General features: G+C 43.1%; 1 protein-coding gene across 1 annotated transcript in view; it reads right to left on the bottom strand.

Annotated features, from left to right (window-relative positions):
- The window catches only part of sorcs2 (sortilin-related VPS10 domain containing receptor 2), a 353,265-nt gene that overhangs the window by 108,051 nt on the left and 227,492 nt on the right, over positions 1-17,722 (bottom strand). The window contains 1 exon segment of the mRNA XM_042512640.1: positions 8,617-8,625. Coding sequence (XP_042368574.1) covers positions 8,617-8,625 — 9 coding nt within the window.

Here is a 17,722-nt window from a genome sequence, read left to right as displayed (position 1 = left end):
CTTGCGTGGCAGATCAGGACGGAATGGAGCATTTGACTCTCACTTAAGGAGGATAGCAGGTTTGCCCCGCCCTGATGGAACTGCAGTTATGCTGACGTTCACGTTCTATGAGTTTGTGCCTGTCTCTTTTGAGTCTGACAGCCATCGCAGTCAGCATACTGGACAGCAAGCTGGTGTAGATATCACACAGAGAGCTACAGCTGTACCATCACCTGAAAGACCACAAATCCAAGAGAACAACCATAAACTGACAAAAATGTCTTCTCTTGTGCCTCCACCAAAAACAACTGCTCAAGCCCAAGCAACAGTGTCACAACCTATTTTGCAGGCAAACAGCAATGCAAGCAAAGGAAGACCAAAAAATCTGGATGCAGATGTAACGGCTGGAGCAACAGACACAGTAAAACATGACTCCAAATGAAACAAAGAAAAGCAAAGAAAATCCATGAGCACAATAACTGCTCGAGCCAAAGAAAGTAGGTCACAGACTATCTGCACCTCACAACAACTGTTACAGCTCAAATGTCAAAAAAGCACAGGTGCTAAACTCAGCTGTCCCACAAGTACAAGATGAGGAAACCCACAATTAAGAAGACAATGCGTGCAAAGAACTACCAAAAGGTCTGGAATCAGATGAAACTTGTCCAATGAAAAAAACAAATATGCCACCTCTTCAGAATTTCTGATGAAAAAATTGCAGGCTATGAAAACTAAATAAAAGAAGACATTACCGCAAACAAAGCTGTTATCACACAAACAGCGTTACGCGGATTCCCATGTTCAGGAAAAGCAAAAGCAAGAGGTTCAAGAGGTACCACAGTGATTTTCATATTCAAAACAAAGAGAAACTATACATTGTCGGAAGATAGGAAACATAACCTGATTTTCAAAGGAGACAAAGAAAATATTGTACAAACAGGTACAAGTCAGATCATGACTTCCAAAGCAAACAAAGAAAATACATAACCAACAGGTACTAGACAGATCCTGGTTTCCAAGCCAAAGAAAATACATAACCAACAGGTACAAGATAGATCCTGATTTTCAGAATCTACAAAGAAGACGCATGGCCCAGAGGTATGCATGTGACCAGGGATACTGGCAAAAACTCAAACAAAGTATCCAAACCAGGTATCACAGTGACTGTACACAGTATTCAGGCTGAGTCAATTCCGGTGCTGTACTCAGTACAAAAAAAAAAAAAAGTTGGCTTCCAATACTTTGTTGCAGTGTGCACTCAGAATAAAAAAGAAAAACAGAAATGTTGTAATCCCCCACCAGCATAGCTCTCAGCCTGAAGTTGAAGCCCAGCCTGTGATGAACACTGCGATGCAAGCTGCAGTGTCTTCATGCTCTGAAAGAATTCGACATGGACCCGCCCATGTCTGCACAATGTGCCACAGGACTCTGTTTCCTAATCAAGTTAAGCACTGCAACAGGTCAAAATATGTCAAAAACAGTCATGTGGTAGCTGCATGCCTGACAGGAAAATATGTCCATGTTTGTGACACTGAATGTTCAGCCCCTTGTACCATTCCACCAGAGAGAAAGCAGGAGTAGATCTGCCACACATGACAGCCACCTGAAGAGAGGAAGCATGTCATCCATTTTGATCGCAAATAACCTGGAGCTGGCAGCAATCCCCCCAGAACTCGTTGAATTAAACATGCCCACCAGCGAAGCACAGCTGTTGCAGGTAAAACTAGAACAACACATCAAGTACAAAGGGCATCAGCACTTCTACACAGTCAACATGAAAAATGTGCTGGCTGCACTAGCAAAACTCAAAGAGATGCACTCACAATACAAATCTGTATCTATTGATGAAAATGCTACTTTCGATAGTCTCCCAGATGACCAGACAAATGATGCAGCGGAGACACACCTAGACTATCCAGATGCAAACACTGCACATGCTGAGCAGCCCATTCACCCAGAGGGACAAATGATGTCTGAGATGGAACCCATTGCAGATGCAAATAGTGAACAGGCCAACCAGTCCAAAAACCATGAGTAAGAAAAAGAGGAACTGAGACCTGGTCTCACCCTGGACACTTGCATGCCGCCAGCTGACATAGCGGAGGAAACTATCATATGGTGATGGTATATTCAGCAATGCACCGCCCAAGGAAACAGACCGGTTGGCTTCTTTTCCACACCAAAACTAGAAGCCATGTCTTTTCCAGTGTGGTTTCCAACCAGAGAGAACACACTAGATGAGGCCAGAAGAATTAAACTGTCCCCAAGCTTGTACTTCAATGCAAGGCTGTTCTCTGTAGATACCCAGTTTTGAAATGACCAGACTTACCTATTCTTCTCGCAGTTTGTAACAGAAACACACTTGGCTACAAACAGCATGTCAATCCAACTGTGTAAAGGTAAAACAAGCACCACAGATGGACGCAAAATTTCCTGCAAGATGCTTCAAGATAAACAAGAGGTGGAAAGACTGATAACAAAGATGCAACACGCTTCATGCAACCTCTGAGAGGCACTCCAGCGTATTGGGAAAAAACAATGAAAGATCTCAATGCTATGGTCAGGCAGCTGAAATGAGATGGCCTGAGGTCATTGAGGTGATAAAAGCACAACAGGGTGAACATGTCGACTTTTCAGCACTTGACTGGAATGCAAAATGTGAGATTCTGCGAAGTAACCCTGTCACTGTAATGCGGCTGTTTAAGAAAAGAGTTGATGCACTAATGACAGATCTAATCCTGTCACCTGCAGACCCCATAGGTGAAGCAGAGGATTACTTCTACCGAGTGGAGTTTCACGCCAGAGGAAGCCCACACATTCACTTGCTGGTTTGGGTCAAAGATGCACCTCGGTTTGGAGAAACCATGACTTGGAAGTTTATTGACAAATACATACCGGGCCAGATCCAAATGCTGATCCTGAGCTCCGAAAAAATGTGTTGGAGGTACAAGTTCACAGCCGAAACCACTCTAAATCATGTAAGAGAGGCATTGTGGTTTGCAGGTTCAGATTTCCAAAACTGCCCATGGAAAGAACTACCATCACCTACCCAGATTATGATGCCCCTGATGATGACGACAACAACACCATCAATGACAAGGATAAAAAAATAAAGCAAAACAGACAAGAAATTCAGAGGCAGGGGCAAAGTCCAAATCCAATAAAAGAACTCTTCAAAAAGAACAAAGGAATGCCAAAGAAAAGCGGAAATAGTAAGGAATTTGCTCAGTGACCCAAAGCTCTCATCCTATGAGAGTACAGGAAATGTGTCAGTGGTCTAATCAATGGAAACAGCATAATGCTAAAGTGTAAACCAAATGACAGTTGGGTCAATGGATACAATGCAGATTTGCTGAGAGCATGGTACACTAACATGGACATCCAGTATGTGCTTGACAAATACTGCTGTCTTGCATACATGATGTCATACGTGTCCAAGTCGGAACATGAGATGAATGAATTCCTCAATCAAGTCATTCAAGATGTGTGGAAACAAGATGTGAATGAAAAATATTAAATGAAGCATATAATGCAAGCATATGCTAAACACAGGGAGGTCGGCGCCCAAGAGTCTGTGCTATGGACATGCAGCTTGCCACTGAAAAAGTGTTCACACAATGTCATGTTCTTACAGACTGAGGAAAATGCAGTTAAGATGAGTCTGCCCATGGAGTGAAGTGTGAATGTCAGGAATACCAGAAAAGTATGCAGATAGACCTGCAACACCTGATTTTGAAGGCATGTGTTTGGTTGAATTTGCTTCACAGTACAGGACTCTCTATGGACAGCAAACTCAAAGCAAAAATGCCATTCCTCCTTTGAATAACAAAGACACGTTTAAAAAAGAACAGTAGGGGAGCCTGCCGTCATAAGGTTTTCCCGCTTTTCAGAGAAGAAACAACCAAGAAAGTTTTACAGGCGATTGCTGAAACTACATTTTCCACATAGATCAGACAACGACCTGAAAAGCCACGAGTGCCCGACATATCAGCAGTTCTACAAATACTATACAATACTACGGCTATGAAGTCAAAACCCTGGTTGATGCTGTGGAAGAACTTTATGAGTTTTTAATGCCTGGAGCACCTTTGCACCCGAGGTTAAAGTGGATCATTTGCCCAAGATCGAAGCTATGAATCCCAATGATTAAAATGAGAGAGACGATGTACCGGACTACCAAGTCAATTGTGACAACAGTGTAGCTGTACCAGCAATAAAGGCACCAAAGTTGAGCCCAGACTTTGTGAGAAAGTTGTACCAGAGCCTCAATAAAATACAGGCATCCATATTCTACAGTGTGTGTGAATGGTGCCTCAGGCGAGTCTAGGGCCATGATCCTGAACAGTTCTTCTTCTTTGTCTCAGGAGGAGCTGGCTGTGGAAAGTCCCATGTCATTAAGTGCATATATAAGGAGGCAACCAAGATTCTGCATCAACTCCCGAGATTCCGTGACGAAGCAGACATGTCCATGCCTGCAGTGCTACTCACAGCCTTCACTGGCACTGCATCATTTAAGATCTCAGGAAAAACTCTGCACTCACTTCTGAGACCTTGAAAACACCACATAAAGGACTTGGAAATGCACTGGGTGAACTGTGAGCATTGCTATACAGTGCAGAAATTCTCATCATCGACAAAATATCCATGGTCTCCAAGGAGTTATTTGCCTATGTCTGCATTTGCCAAATACCACCACTTGGTAAAGCCAAACCACTGTGTGTGTATGAGGAGGGTGTGCTCGACAACTTTCAAATAGTCAACTTGAGACAGATCATGCACCAGACAGATCTTGCTTTTGCAGAGCTCCTGAACAGGATCAGAACAAAGCAAACGACAGATGCACTCAGCAACAATGACAGAGCTTTGCTCACCCAGGCTATCATTGACATGAAAGACTCTTCACCTGATGCTCTGCACATCTTTGCAACTAACAACGAGGTTGATCAGCACAAATTTGCCACTGTTGCTGCTCTTCATTCTGATTTTGTTAACATCAAGGTAGAGGATCATACAAAAGACACCACCTCTAGGGAATTGAAACACTTGGGTTCTATCAAAGGCCAAAAAAGAGATTTATCTGACTGCATACAAGCTGCACCTGGAGTATGAGTTATGTTGATCAGGGATCTGGATGTTTAGGATGGAATTGTTAATGGGACATTTGGAACAATTGCAACATAGTGACAGGCGAGCAAAATGGAAAAGTGACTGTCAAACTTCTTGGACTTGCACTTGACAACCCAACGGCAGGACAGAAATTCCACCAAACATGCAGAGCCTCTTGGACTCTTTGGACGTGATGAATCACCAGCCTGTCATTGTTTGTTGGGACTTTAATGAGGACCTTTTTCTGTAGAGGCAAAAAGGCTATACACTCCATTTCACTCCAGAGGCTACATCACAGCTGCAACATCTGATAAGCAGACACTGATTGATCACATTTACATATCCTAACCAGATGCCTGCCTCCAATCTGGTGTACTGCAAACATATTATAGTTACCACAATCTGGTTTACTGTGTTATAACTCAGTGATCACATTACCAGCCAATACATACTGTTGATATAGATGTTAAAAGTGCCAAATAAGGTGTCATTTTAATTTGCTGGGTACATTTTAATTTGTAAAATCATTTACATTTTTTTCCCCAAACATTTATTTAATTGTAAAATCATTTTCTGGTTAATAATATCATCTGCCAAGTGGGCTTTTACAAACCAGAACCATATTTGAAACTTTTGAAACTTTTCGTTTGAAAGACGACTCGTCGAGGAAAGTAGGTAGACTTGGCCGCTGCGCTGTTTTCACATGGAGGAGAGGACTTCTTCATCTGAACTGTGAGCCGGCGGTGCGGTTTCTCTCATGGGAGAAGAGGATTTTCATTGGCCGCAATGCACCTGAGCGTCAAACAGGCCTGCAACAAGGTTTTCTGGCGTAGTGACAGGGTGTGTGAGTGTGCGTGTGTGGGCCCACGTGAGTGTAAGATGTATTTTCGGTTATTAAGGGTCAGTTATTGAGTATTGAATCACTGAAGTATTCGGTTATACATTTGTAGTAAGCAACTGAGGGATGTATATTTTTCGGCAATTGCTCAGTGAATTTTGGTTTAGTCCAGAGGTCATTATTATTATTATTTTTTAAAGGGTTCTGTTGTTTTTTGGGAAAATATTTTTTTTCATTTTTTTTAATTTCATTTTAATTTAATGGGTAGATATTTCTGTTGCCGCAAAACTTTAAGTAAACCATATTTGTTTCATTTTATAAAGTTGTGTTGATGTCAGTTAGTAAGTTAGATCAGGTGTATTGGTCTGAAATATTTTTGAGTATCACCAAGAGTAATATCAGATTGATTAAAATAGGTAAACCTTCGGGTAGCTACCTCAACACAAAACGAACCCTAAATCACCCCTTTAGTCGGAACAGGCTCAGCAAAAACAGTATAGTGCGGCTACTAGGTAAACGAGCACTATGGCTCAACTACAGAACTGGTGCAAAAGCAAGGGCATTAACCCCCTATATGCCATATTGGTCAAGGATGTCCCAGAGAACACAGAGACTGACGTTCTGGAAGAAACACGGCAGTCCATAAAAGCTCTTGGGCGGGTGAAGGTCAGAGGAAGGATGTATGATCCTCAGTCTCAAAGCCTTACTGTCTTATGTGAATGCAGGGAGCAAGTAAACACAAAAGTCATCCCCCTGGATGTGTTACCCGAGGGTTGTGATTCACCATGGAGGATTTTTGGGCCTTCTGAGAAGGAAACTGTATCCAAGGCTGAGCAAATAAGAGACGACGCACGGGAGCTGCCAGAAGTCTCTGGTCTTTCTTTTCCATTCTAAGTGTCTACACCTGAAACCATTATTAGAGCAGTGGAAGACATAATGCAGAGAACTGGGAAACCTGTCAGTGACAATAATTCATTCAGGAGGTTGCAAACTTTCTCTGGTGTCCTCCCAACACCTCCTGGAGAAGAGCAGTTGGATAACTGGGTGGAGCAAGCTCGGCTGATGATAGGAGTATGACCGATCAGACAGAGGGAAGCAAACGAAAATTATGGAAAGTGTAAAGGGTCCTGTGCTAGAGATCCTGCAAGCTGTTTGCTTCAACGATCCAGATGCAACTTCTAAAGAGTACATTGATGTGATCGAGAATACTTTCGGCACCCCTGAAACAGGTGAAGAGCTATACTTTGCCTTTAGAATGCTAACTCTGCAACCAAGTGAGAGGCTTTCAGCAATTCTGAGAAGGATGGAAAGGGTTCTGAACAAGGTGGTCCAAAAGGGAGGTTTGCAACCTGCCTCTGCAGACAAAGCACGTCTTGACCAACTCATTAAAGGGGCCACCAGGTCTGACATGATGCTCCTAAACCTGAGGCTGAGAGAGTGAAGGGATCAACCACCTACATTTTTGCAGCTGTTGAATGAGATACGCACCGAAGAGGAGTATAAAGCCTCCCAGCGTAACTTGAATCCAGTCAAATCAGTACAGGTTAAGACTGTAACGTTACCAGCAGAGGCAGAAGTAAAAGATCTCAGAGTGGAGATACAAGGGTTGCAACTCACATCTTTGTCTATCGCTCAGTCTCATCCACCTCCTGCCCCAGAACCTGCAGTCAATACTGAGGCGGAAGCCCCAGAAGAAGGTAAAGACATTCAAGCATTAAAGAAAGAAGTTAAACAAAACTGAGGAAACAAGTCTTAATTTATGTCAGTCAATCCTACCACAGTGTTCAGAGACACACAACTCTGTCAAGATGCACTGCCCTTCACCTGTCGACAGAAAGCTTCATCTCAAAGAGACTCAAGTGACTTCTTCTGTTACCGCTGTGGTGAGGATGGGCATTTTGCCACTAAATGTAGTGTTGTGGAAAACTATCCAAAAGTGATACAGAAACTAATACGTGCTCAGTGACAACTTAAGATAAATCAAAGGGAAAGGGCTGACACAAGTGCAGTGAACACTGTAAATGCTGGTGTTAAGAGAAATGCTGTGGATGTGCAGGCAGGCAGCCTGCCAGAAGGGCTGTTGGACCACCCTCCACTGCTGATGTGAAAGTTGATGGCAAGCCTTGCACCGCTCTTCTCGGCAGTGGTTCTCAGGTGACGATCATTTTTGACAGCTGGTATGCTGAGCACCTGTCACACATACCCATACATCATGTCACTGACCTGAACCTCTGGGGCCTTAGTGAATCAGATAACAGCTATCCCTGCAGAGGTTACATCCAAGTTGATTTAGAGCTGATTTAGAGCCAAGCCAATTCCTGTCCTTGCCTGGGTGTTCCCTGACCCTCGTTGCTCAGACAACATTCCTGTGCTGGTTGGTACCAATGTTTGAAAGATTAGACCATACACAGCTAATGCAGAAGCTGAAGAACTGGGTAACATCCGGTCGCTGAGAGTATGTGTTTCAGAACAGAAGGTCCAGCACTCACCTGCCACAAAGCCACCCAGAGACAATCCTGGTGACAGCCCCGTGGCTGAGGTGAAGTGGTCTGGTCGGGGTCCTCTTGTCATTCCTGCGGATAGTGAGTTTATCACTACCTGTAAAGTAAAAGGGAAAGGTACCTTGGAAGTGTCCTTATTACAGAGCATGCACCTTAATCAGCTCTCCCTCCTAGTGTGTTGGTGGAGCCCACTGTCCTGTTCTCAAAAATGATGGACAAGAACAAGTTCCTGGTGTTGTTGTGGAATGACTCACTCAAGGCTACCTCCATCCCAATGAGCACAGTGATTGCACACGTCGTTGTAGCTGATATGGTGACTGAGATTGCAAGTTCAAAGACAGAGACTCCCCCAAAGATTGATTCGTCACTGTTTGATTTTGGAGACTCTCCCATTCCAAATGAGTGGAGACAAAGACTAAGACACAAACTCTCTGAGAGGTCCAGCATGTTCTCAACCGATGAATGGGATGTTTGATTAGCAAAGGGAGTCGAACATCATATGCGGCTATCTGATGAAACCCCATTCAGAGAACGGTCTCGCTGTATATCGCTGCTGATCTTGATGACCTTCGACGCCGCCTTCAAGGGCTCCTGGCAGCAGGGATAATAAAAGAATTGAGAAGTCCCTGTGCCTCACCTATTGTCCTGGCATGAAAGAAAAATGGACACTTGCGCATGTGTGTGGACTATAGAACACTGAACCGAAGAACAATCCCTGAGCAGTACACTGTGCCATGCATTGATGATGCATTGGACTGTTTGGGTGGAAGCAAGTGGTTTTCAGTGTTAGACTTGCACAGTGGTTATTATCAGATCCCAATGGCGGGAGAAGATAAAGAGAAAACCACTTTAATCTGCCCAGTGGGATTCTTTCAGTTTGAAAGAAAGCCTCAGGGGATCACAGGGCAACCTTTCAAAGACTTATGAAAAAGCCTGTTGGGAACATGCACATGCTTGAGGTCATTGTTTACCTGGATGATCTAATTGTGTTTGGGAAAACTCTGGAAGAGCACGAACAAAGACTCAAAGTGATCGACAGACTGGAAGAGGCTGGTTTGAAGTTGTCGATAGATAAAGTGTCAGTTCTGCTGGCCACAAGTAACGTATGTGGGACACATTGTGTCAGAGAGTGGGATTGCCACAGAACCAGGCAAAGTTGAAGCGGTAGCCCACTGGAAACAGCCCACTGATCTTCCATCCTTGCAGTCATTTTTAGGGTTGTGTGGGTACTACCGGCGCTTCATAAAGAACTACTCCATCATAGTCAGACCTCTTACTGAACTGTGTAAGGGTTACCCTCCCACCCAAAAGAAGAGGAAAGCAGGCAAGGTACCCGATAAGACGGTGGGATGAGTTGTGCATAGAGGCTCTAATGAACATCATTCACTGTCTCACCAATGCACCTGTCCTGGCTTTCGCTGACCCGTCCAAGCCTTATGTGCTACACATTGGTGCCAGTTTTCATGGTTTGGGAGCTGCGCTCAACCAAGAACACTTAGAAGGATTGAGACCAGTTGCTTTTGCTAGCAGGAAGCTCAGTTCTTCTGAGACTAATTACCCGGTGCACCAGCTTGAGTTCTTGGCGCTCAAATGGGCTGTGATCGATAAATTCTACAATTATCTGTATGGGGCCAGGTTTGTGGTGAGGACAGATAACAATCATCTAACGTACATCCTCACCACAGCCAAACTTAATGCAACTGGTCACCGTTGGCTTGCTGCTCTGTCGATGTACAATTTCACTCTCCAGTATCAGCCAGCAACATTGATGCTGACTCACTGTCACGCAACCCCCTTCCAGCTGATGGAGTGGAGTGACAAATATGCCCACTGAGAGTGTTAAAGCCCTCTGCCAGCAGCTCACCTGTGGGAAGCCATCTGAAGGTTCACTGAACTATGCAAAACCTTTAGGAATTTCTCCAGAGGTAATCTCAGAGTTTATGCTTTCCCCACTTGTCTGGATCTTGGGTGCTTGAGTCAGATTAGTAGAAAAGATCTAATCAGAGCTCAAGACGTAGACCCAGTGATCGCGCCAGTAAAGCAAGCAATTGGTGGTGGACACCCAATTCCCACTTTTAAGGGGAGAAGCGAGAAGCTAATAAATTGGTAATGATGGATGAACTGCTCTACAGAAGAATTGAGAGACTGTCTGGTACAGAGGTATATCAGTTAGTTGAGTGTATCGCCATGGTACTCAGATCCCTCCATGATGAGTCAGGACATCTGGGGGTAGAAAAGACAATTGAACTCATCAGAGACCAGTTCCCAAAATGGGAGCAGAGGTGGAGCAGTACGTAAAAAATTGTGGCCGGTGTGTCACACGAAAGATGCCCCCTCAGAGAGCTGCTCCTTTAAACCAGATAACCAGTAATGTTCCACTCAATCTGGTATGCATTGATTTTTTTGTCTCTTGAGCCAGATTCCCAAGGATTTGCCAATATCCATGTGGTAACTGATCATTTTACTTGTGTAGTGGTTATTAATAACTACATTAGAATTTGGATTTTTGCACTTGTTAAAGTAAAAGGGGCACCATTCTCCATTTAGGAGAAAATTAAAATAAATTATAACAGTTTCAAAACATGTCATCACTTTAATCAATCTCACAATCTGTACCATTTATCCTGTATACATTGATCTTGTTTCTCTCATGAAATAATATCCACAGACAACGACTTGGCAATAAATTAAATATTTTATTTAGGCTAATAAAATGATGAGTGAATAGACAAAGTAGTATGACATATAAAGAACAGTGAACAAATGAATTCAGGTGATGTAAATGATCAATTATGGATGATACTGGGTAGAAATTTGTGACTGTCTAAAGCGTGGATGTGCACTGAACGGTAAATTAGAATTTAGAAATTTGGCATTAAAGCCTAGCTATACGACATCAAATCTGATCAACAGAAGATGTTATTCTGCCTACTTTTGCCGACTTGATTAGACTTCTCCGGGGAGGTCCATGTTGTCGCTTCACTCCAGTGGAGAGCTGCTGTGCGTCTTTCAGACGAGGTGACCCACTGAAAGGCGGCAGTGGTAGGGCAGGTGGAGTCGGTGTGCGGCGGCCTTTAACTGGCCTCAGTGTCCACCTCGGGGAACCAGTAAAAGTCTTTAAACAAAGTCTTTAAGGGCAGGCAACGGATGCTGATAGTTTGTGCAGCAGGTGCTGCTCCTAGATCCGTGGCAGAGTTGACGGCGGATTGCGGAGTGTCCTTCTCAATTGAAACTCGCAGAATTAATCAAAGTAGTCCTGTTGGTCTGACAAAGTCACTTTAAATTATTAATTTGAGTTTACTTAAAACGAAATGTAAGAGTGTCTGTACTGACCAAAAACTGGTATAAAGAAAAGCGTCAAAGAGATTTAAAATAAAATGGCTTCAAAAGTTAAAGTTCAGCAAAGCTCTGATAAGCAGTTGCGGCTCCTCTTGTAAAATTGAAGAAAAGAAAAAGGTGCAAGTGAGGATACACGAGATGCGCCACGGTGAAAGAGGAAGTAGAAAGAAGCACGGAGCTGAGAGATCACTTTTAATCTATGAATTTTGGGGTGTGAATGGGAGGTGGGGTAGCAAACCTTCGCGCCAAGCGACTGCACATCTGGCATTTAGTTTGAGAGGACTTAATGTGATTTAGGAGACATTTATTTCTTGTAGCTTCTTTAGGATGAATTACTCAATTTGACCCGTTACATATAAAGTCACGTATCTCACCACCACTATGGTCCCATTGCAGTTATTATGAACACATGCTAGGAGACCTAAAGTCAACTATGAATGTAACACACAGCTTTGAAGATCCTTGGTTTGACCTTATTAAGTAATCACACATAACATAATGTTATCGATTGGACCATAAAGAATTTAGTAACTTAGATTAATTAATTACTTAGATAGATTAGATTAATTAATTACTTAGATAGGGGATTACTATTAAACATTATACAATAAATGCAAAACACAATAGAACTATAAAGTTGATTACGAAATTGTGCATAACTAAGGCCATTAGATGGCAGTATGGCTACATCACAGAAAAGGAATAAAATATGATTTTACCTAACTCCCTCAAACTAAATAATAAAGACATGGGAGTAGGTTCTACTTACTCATTAAAACACAAAGATGAACTTTGACCTACTAGGAGAAAGATTAGGGAACTAGGTTTACCTTAATTCACAAGTTTGTTCAAGTGGTCATGTTAAATGCTGGTCTTAACAAATGAATGTAGAATGAGTTTACAACATGTCCTGCCTTTGTCATCTCAGCAGGGGAGAACAGGACATGAGAGGGGAGAACGTGTTTGTTTGTTGGTGTATGTGTGGACTGAGACAACAAAGAAAGAGAGAGAGTGAGTAGACAGAAGATTACATTTCAGAATGAGGATCATCATTTGATCTTGTGGGCCCTTCTCAAATTCTTGGTAGGAATGTGTCTCCAGTCCTCCACACCAAACTTCAGTCCTTGTCAAAGACACGTGACAAACAATTGTTCTTGTAGGTCTGAATGACCTCAGGAGTTGATTTGGATGTCTTAACACCCTGGTGTGAACTGGAAGAGACCCTACGAAACTGTCTCTCATGGCAGTTTGAGTAGGAAAGCGTTAAAGGCTGACACTTTTAGTGGCTTAAAAGTAGAACCTGTTTGCAGATGTCAACAGGGGAGTCTCAACAAAGGTAATTTAGACCCCTCTGTTAACTCCTCTGGGTTAATAAAACAGTTTCTATTGACGTGTGCCCCATTTGTACAGGGAAAGTTGAGTTATGGAGTCTCCCAGAGGGAAAATTTAAAGACCACGCCAAGGCAGTGTACTACACTCAATACGGCCAGTTTTCCATCAAAAGATCAAAAAGCTGCCACTGTAGCCAAGATTCTGTGCGAGCGATACTTTGTGTACTATGGACTTCCTGCCCGGATACATTCGGATCAAGGGCAGGATTTTGAAAGCAGACTGATCCAAGACCTCCTGGGAATGCTGGGGATCCGTAAGTCCAGAACATTGCCTTACCATCCTCAAGGAGATCCACAACCTGAGAGGTTTAACCGCACCCTCCTCTCTATGTTTGGCACTCTAGCTCCAAATCAGAAGCAGAAGTGGAGTCAGAACATCAGTATACAATTGCACCCATAACAAGGCAACTGGTTACTTAACTTATCTGCTAATGTTTGGGAGAGAAGCCCGTTTGCCTGTAGACATCTGTTTTGGAGTGTCTAATTGGGGTGAGAGGGGTGTGACTTACCGGCAGTATGTAACCAAACTGAGAACAGGTCTCCACAAAGCCTACAAACCCGCTACAGAAGCTGCCATGACAAGAGTCATAAGAGAAACAAAAAAGCGCATGACAGGCTGGTAAAAGAGCAAGTCTTGGAAGAAGGAGATCGTGTGTTACTGAGAAATTTCGGTGTCACAAGAAAGCATAAGCTGAAGGATAAATGGAGGTCAATGCCATACATTGTTGTGGGAAAAATGGCAAAACTCTCAGTTTACCAAGTGAAACCAGAGAGGGGAATGGGAGTGGTGAAAACAGTGCACCGAAACCATTGGCTATCTAGTTAGATTGTCTACAGATAGGGATGAACTAGAGCTGCCACAGAGGCCTGGAACTAGGTCACAGCAGAGACAGGTTCAAATTCCCCCACCAATTGTCAATAATGGAGATGACTCACTCTCTTTAAAGTCAGACTATGAAGTTGTTGATCCACCCAGACCACTGGGGCAAGGGTGGGGAGATCTGTTGTCACAGCCCAAGTTGTTCACAAGGCAGCAAAGTCAAGCACCTGATGAAGTCCAAGTAACTTCACCAGCCAGAAAAGTGACAGAAATTGATTGTGGAGACTGTGGACATTCCGGATGCTCATGTGCTTCCTATCGCTGATCTAGATGCAGACAGAGACTTAGAAGGGAGAGCAGATGTAAATGAGAATGAGGAGGATGAGATGCAAGTTGAACATTCAAAGACAGAGACAGAGAGAGACTCAGAACAGGGAGCAGAGGTAAATGAGAGCGAAGAATTGGAAGATGATGAGATCCTAGTTGAAAGCTCAAAGAGAGTGAAGAAGCCAGTGATAAGACTGAGTTACGATGAACTTGGAAAGCCATTCAACCAGCCCTTGACTGTTCTAAGCCACGGTGTATTGGTTGGAAGTGACACAGAGATTCAAGATACCTCCCATGCTGAACCATCTGGTCTCACTCTATGGCCTTGTGCTGTCATTGTTCTAACTCAAAACCCTCCAGACATTTCCAACCGATTCAGGTTATCTAATCTGTAGTTTGATGGGGACGTCAAAAAGTTTAGAAGAGGGAGGGTGTAGCCAGGGACGGTTTTTGCTATGGGCAATGTGGGCGACCGCCCAGGGCACAATCTATTTGGGGGCGCACGAGCGCCCTCAAAAAAAAAAAAAAAATTTTAAAAATAAAATAAAAAATAATAATAAAAATCGCCAGTTTTCTAGACTAATAACGCGCATTTCCACATCACGTTAGTGGAGTAGGTGCTGGGGCGCCCCTACTATCATGTCGACTTGCTGCTGAGAGTCATGTATACAGGTTGTGTGTGTCAGAAGAAAAGGGGGGAGACGGAGGGGGATCAACTCGCAGCTGCAGAGGTTGGGAACAGGTTGAGTCTCACTCTCAGAGGAAAAGCAAGGAGGGGGGCGAGGGATAGACTGACCTGTTATGATCCCAGGCCACACAACACAAACTTCTGCTCCCAAATACATTGTATTTCATTCATAAAATTAACATAGATATTATTAAATTTATTGGTTTTTGTGAAAATGTTAAAAAAAAAAAAAAAAAAAAGCCGGCACGAATCTGTGCCTGCATCAACGTGAATTTGTTTACATCACGTCAATCTTGACTCTGGGGGTTTGACGGACGGAGAAGTTGATAATGTTAAGTCGAGTCAAAGGGACATGGACAAAAGACCGAAGAAACCATCAGGTGCACAGTTTAGAAAGAGAAGGAAAGAAGAAGAGGAGAAACGGGCAAAAGATAAAGGTATGCAGGTCTCTATGAGTGACGTTAATTGTGCATGTAATGAAACAGTAGCCTATACGCTATTTATTATCCTCTTGCTAATATGCTGCTACTTAGCCATAGAAGACGACTGTATTTGGTTTTTAGCTTTGAAATTTGAGGCATGAAGTCATGCAATTAATTTCACCAATAGACTAGTTTGTGTTTGCAACACAAGTGCAAGTACACCTGAGGCTATTAGTCTGGGAATTTGGTAAACAATAGTACGTCGTGACTGAGGAATTTTTCATGCTATAGGTGGGTCTATGCTAACTTAAATAACTTGTATAACATTCATGTCAATATACATTGACATGATATTTTGTAAGCTTTATGTGATATAGCTTTTGAATAATTTGTAGTGTGTTATGCTTGGTTAAAAGGATGTTAACAAATGATCATGATTATGGCATTATTATGGTTTATTTTAATTGGGTAACTGATGCATGTTAAGTGTGATCCAACTTACATTATATCTTAATTGTAAATTCAGGGGCACTTCTGAAATATTTTGGAGCAGCTCCCACTGGCCAAAATGAGGAGCCATCTACCTCCATCAGCCACACAGGCCTCTGAGATGCTCATGCAATTTACATTGGTGTTTACTATATTTCTTTTATTTATCTTATTTTTTGAGATGCTCATGGAGTCTGAGGAGCCGTCTACCTCTGCAGCCACACAGGCCTCTGAGATGCTCCTGGAGTCTGATGAGGAAGAGCCATCTACCTCTGCAGCCACATCTTTGCAGGACTTGTCAGGTGTGTGTATGTGTGTGTTCGTCCGTGCATGTGTGGGGAGTGTATGTGTGCATTCTTGCATAACTTTTTACTTTTGTAAACACTATAAATGCTGCCAATAACAAATGATACTAAAACTAATGATAATACCATATGCTCTTTATTAGAAATGCTTAAACCAGAATCCCCACCAAATCCTGTGCCTGAGGATGAGCCTCTGTCTACTGACCCTGCTAATTGGCCTTCAGTCCGACTGACAGAATTCGGACACAGCTGGTTTGCAGAGGACCAAGTGAGGTACCGGCTGACTTTGTTTTCCCCTGGAATGAGGTGGATGGAAGAAGCTGCCATCACCAGTATTTCAAGAAGACATAAGTTAATGGTGAAAATATTCCCAGAAGTTGGTTAGTGTATTCAGTGAATAACAACAGCCTTTACTGCTTCTGCTGCAAACTATTTTCTAAGAAGACAATTAACTTGACAAGCTCAGGCCTGACAGACTGGAAACATGCAAGTTATTTGCTCACCTCTCATGACAACAGTCCAGAACACCTCAACTCCATGAAAGTATGGAAAGAACTGGCAGTCAGGATAAAAAAGGGGGAAACAATTGATAACCAGGAGATGGCACTTCTAGAGGCTGAGATGATGAGATGGAGAGCAGTGTTGGCACGTTTGACTGCAATTGTGCAGTCTCTGGCAGTGAGAAATTTGGCACTAAGGGGGCGTACAGAAACGTTGTACACGCTATCTAATGGCAATTTCCTCAAAGAGGTAGAACTAATGGCACAGTTTGACCCAATAATGAAAGAGCACCTTAACCGTGTACAAAAAAAGCACCTCTGGTCACGCTAGCTACCTCAGTCACAGTATACAAAACGAACTAGCTGATTTGTTGAGCAGCAAGATAATATCAGAAATGGTGAGATACATCAAGCAGGCAAAATATTTTTCTGTTATACTCGATTGCACGCCAGACATCAGTCACACCGAACAGCTGTCAGTTGTAATTCGTGTGATGTCACTGACAGAGCCCTGCATAAAGGAACATTTCATGGGGTTTTTGGAGGCAGAGGTATCAACAGGTCTGCATTTGGCATCTCTGATTCTAAAGAGATTAGAGGAGCTAAAAGTTTCTTTTGAGGACTGCAGAGGACAAGCTTACGACAATGGGGCAAACATGAAGGGGAAAAACAAAGGTGTTCAAGCCAGGCTTCTCCAAATGAATCTGAGAGCTCTTTTTGTGCCATGTGGGGCTCATACCCTGAATTTGGTTGTGGCCGATGCTGCTAAGGCTTCCACTGATGCCATGAATTACTTTGGCATCCTTCACAAGCTTTTCACCCTGTTTTCAGCCTCCACTCAGAGATGGGCCATACTGAAAAAACATGTGGGCATCACTTTGAAGATGTGGACTGACACAAGGTGGGAGAGTAAAGTGATGAGTGTTGAGCCCCTGAGATATCAGGCAGCTGCTGTGAGGGAGGCACTGATTGAGGTGAGAGATAATCAGTGTTGGGGAAGTTACTCAAAAAAAGTAA

The sequence above is a fragment of the Plectropomus leopardus genome, chromosome 23 (assembly GCF_008729295.1).
Source record: "Plectropomus leopardus isolate mb chromosome 23, YSFRI_Pleo_2.0, whole genome shotgun sequence".
NCBI lineage: Eukaryota > Metazoa > Chordata > Actinopteri > Perciformes > Serranidae > Plectropomus > Plectropomus leopardus.
The sequence above is the reverse complement of the archived record's forward strand: the minus strand, read 5'-3'. Positions and strand labels throughout refer to the sequence as shown.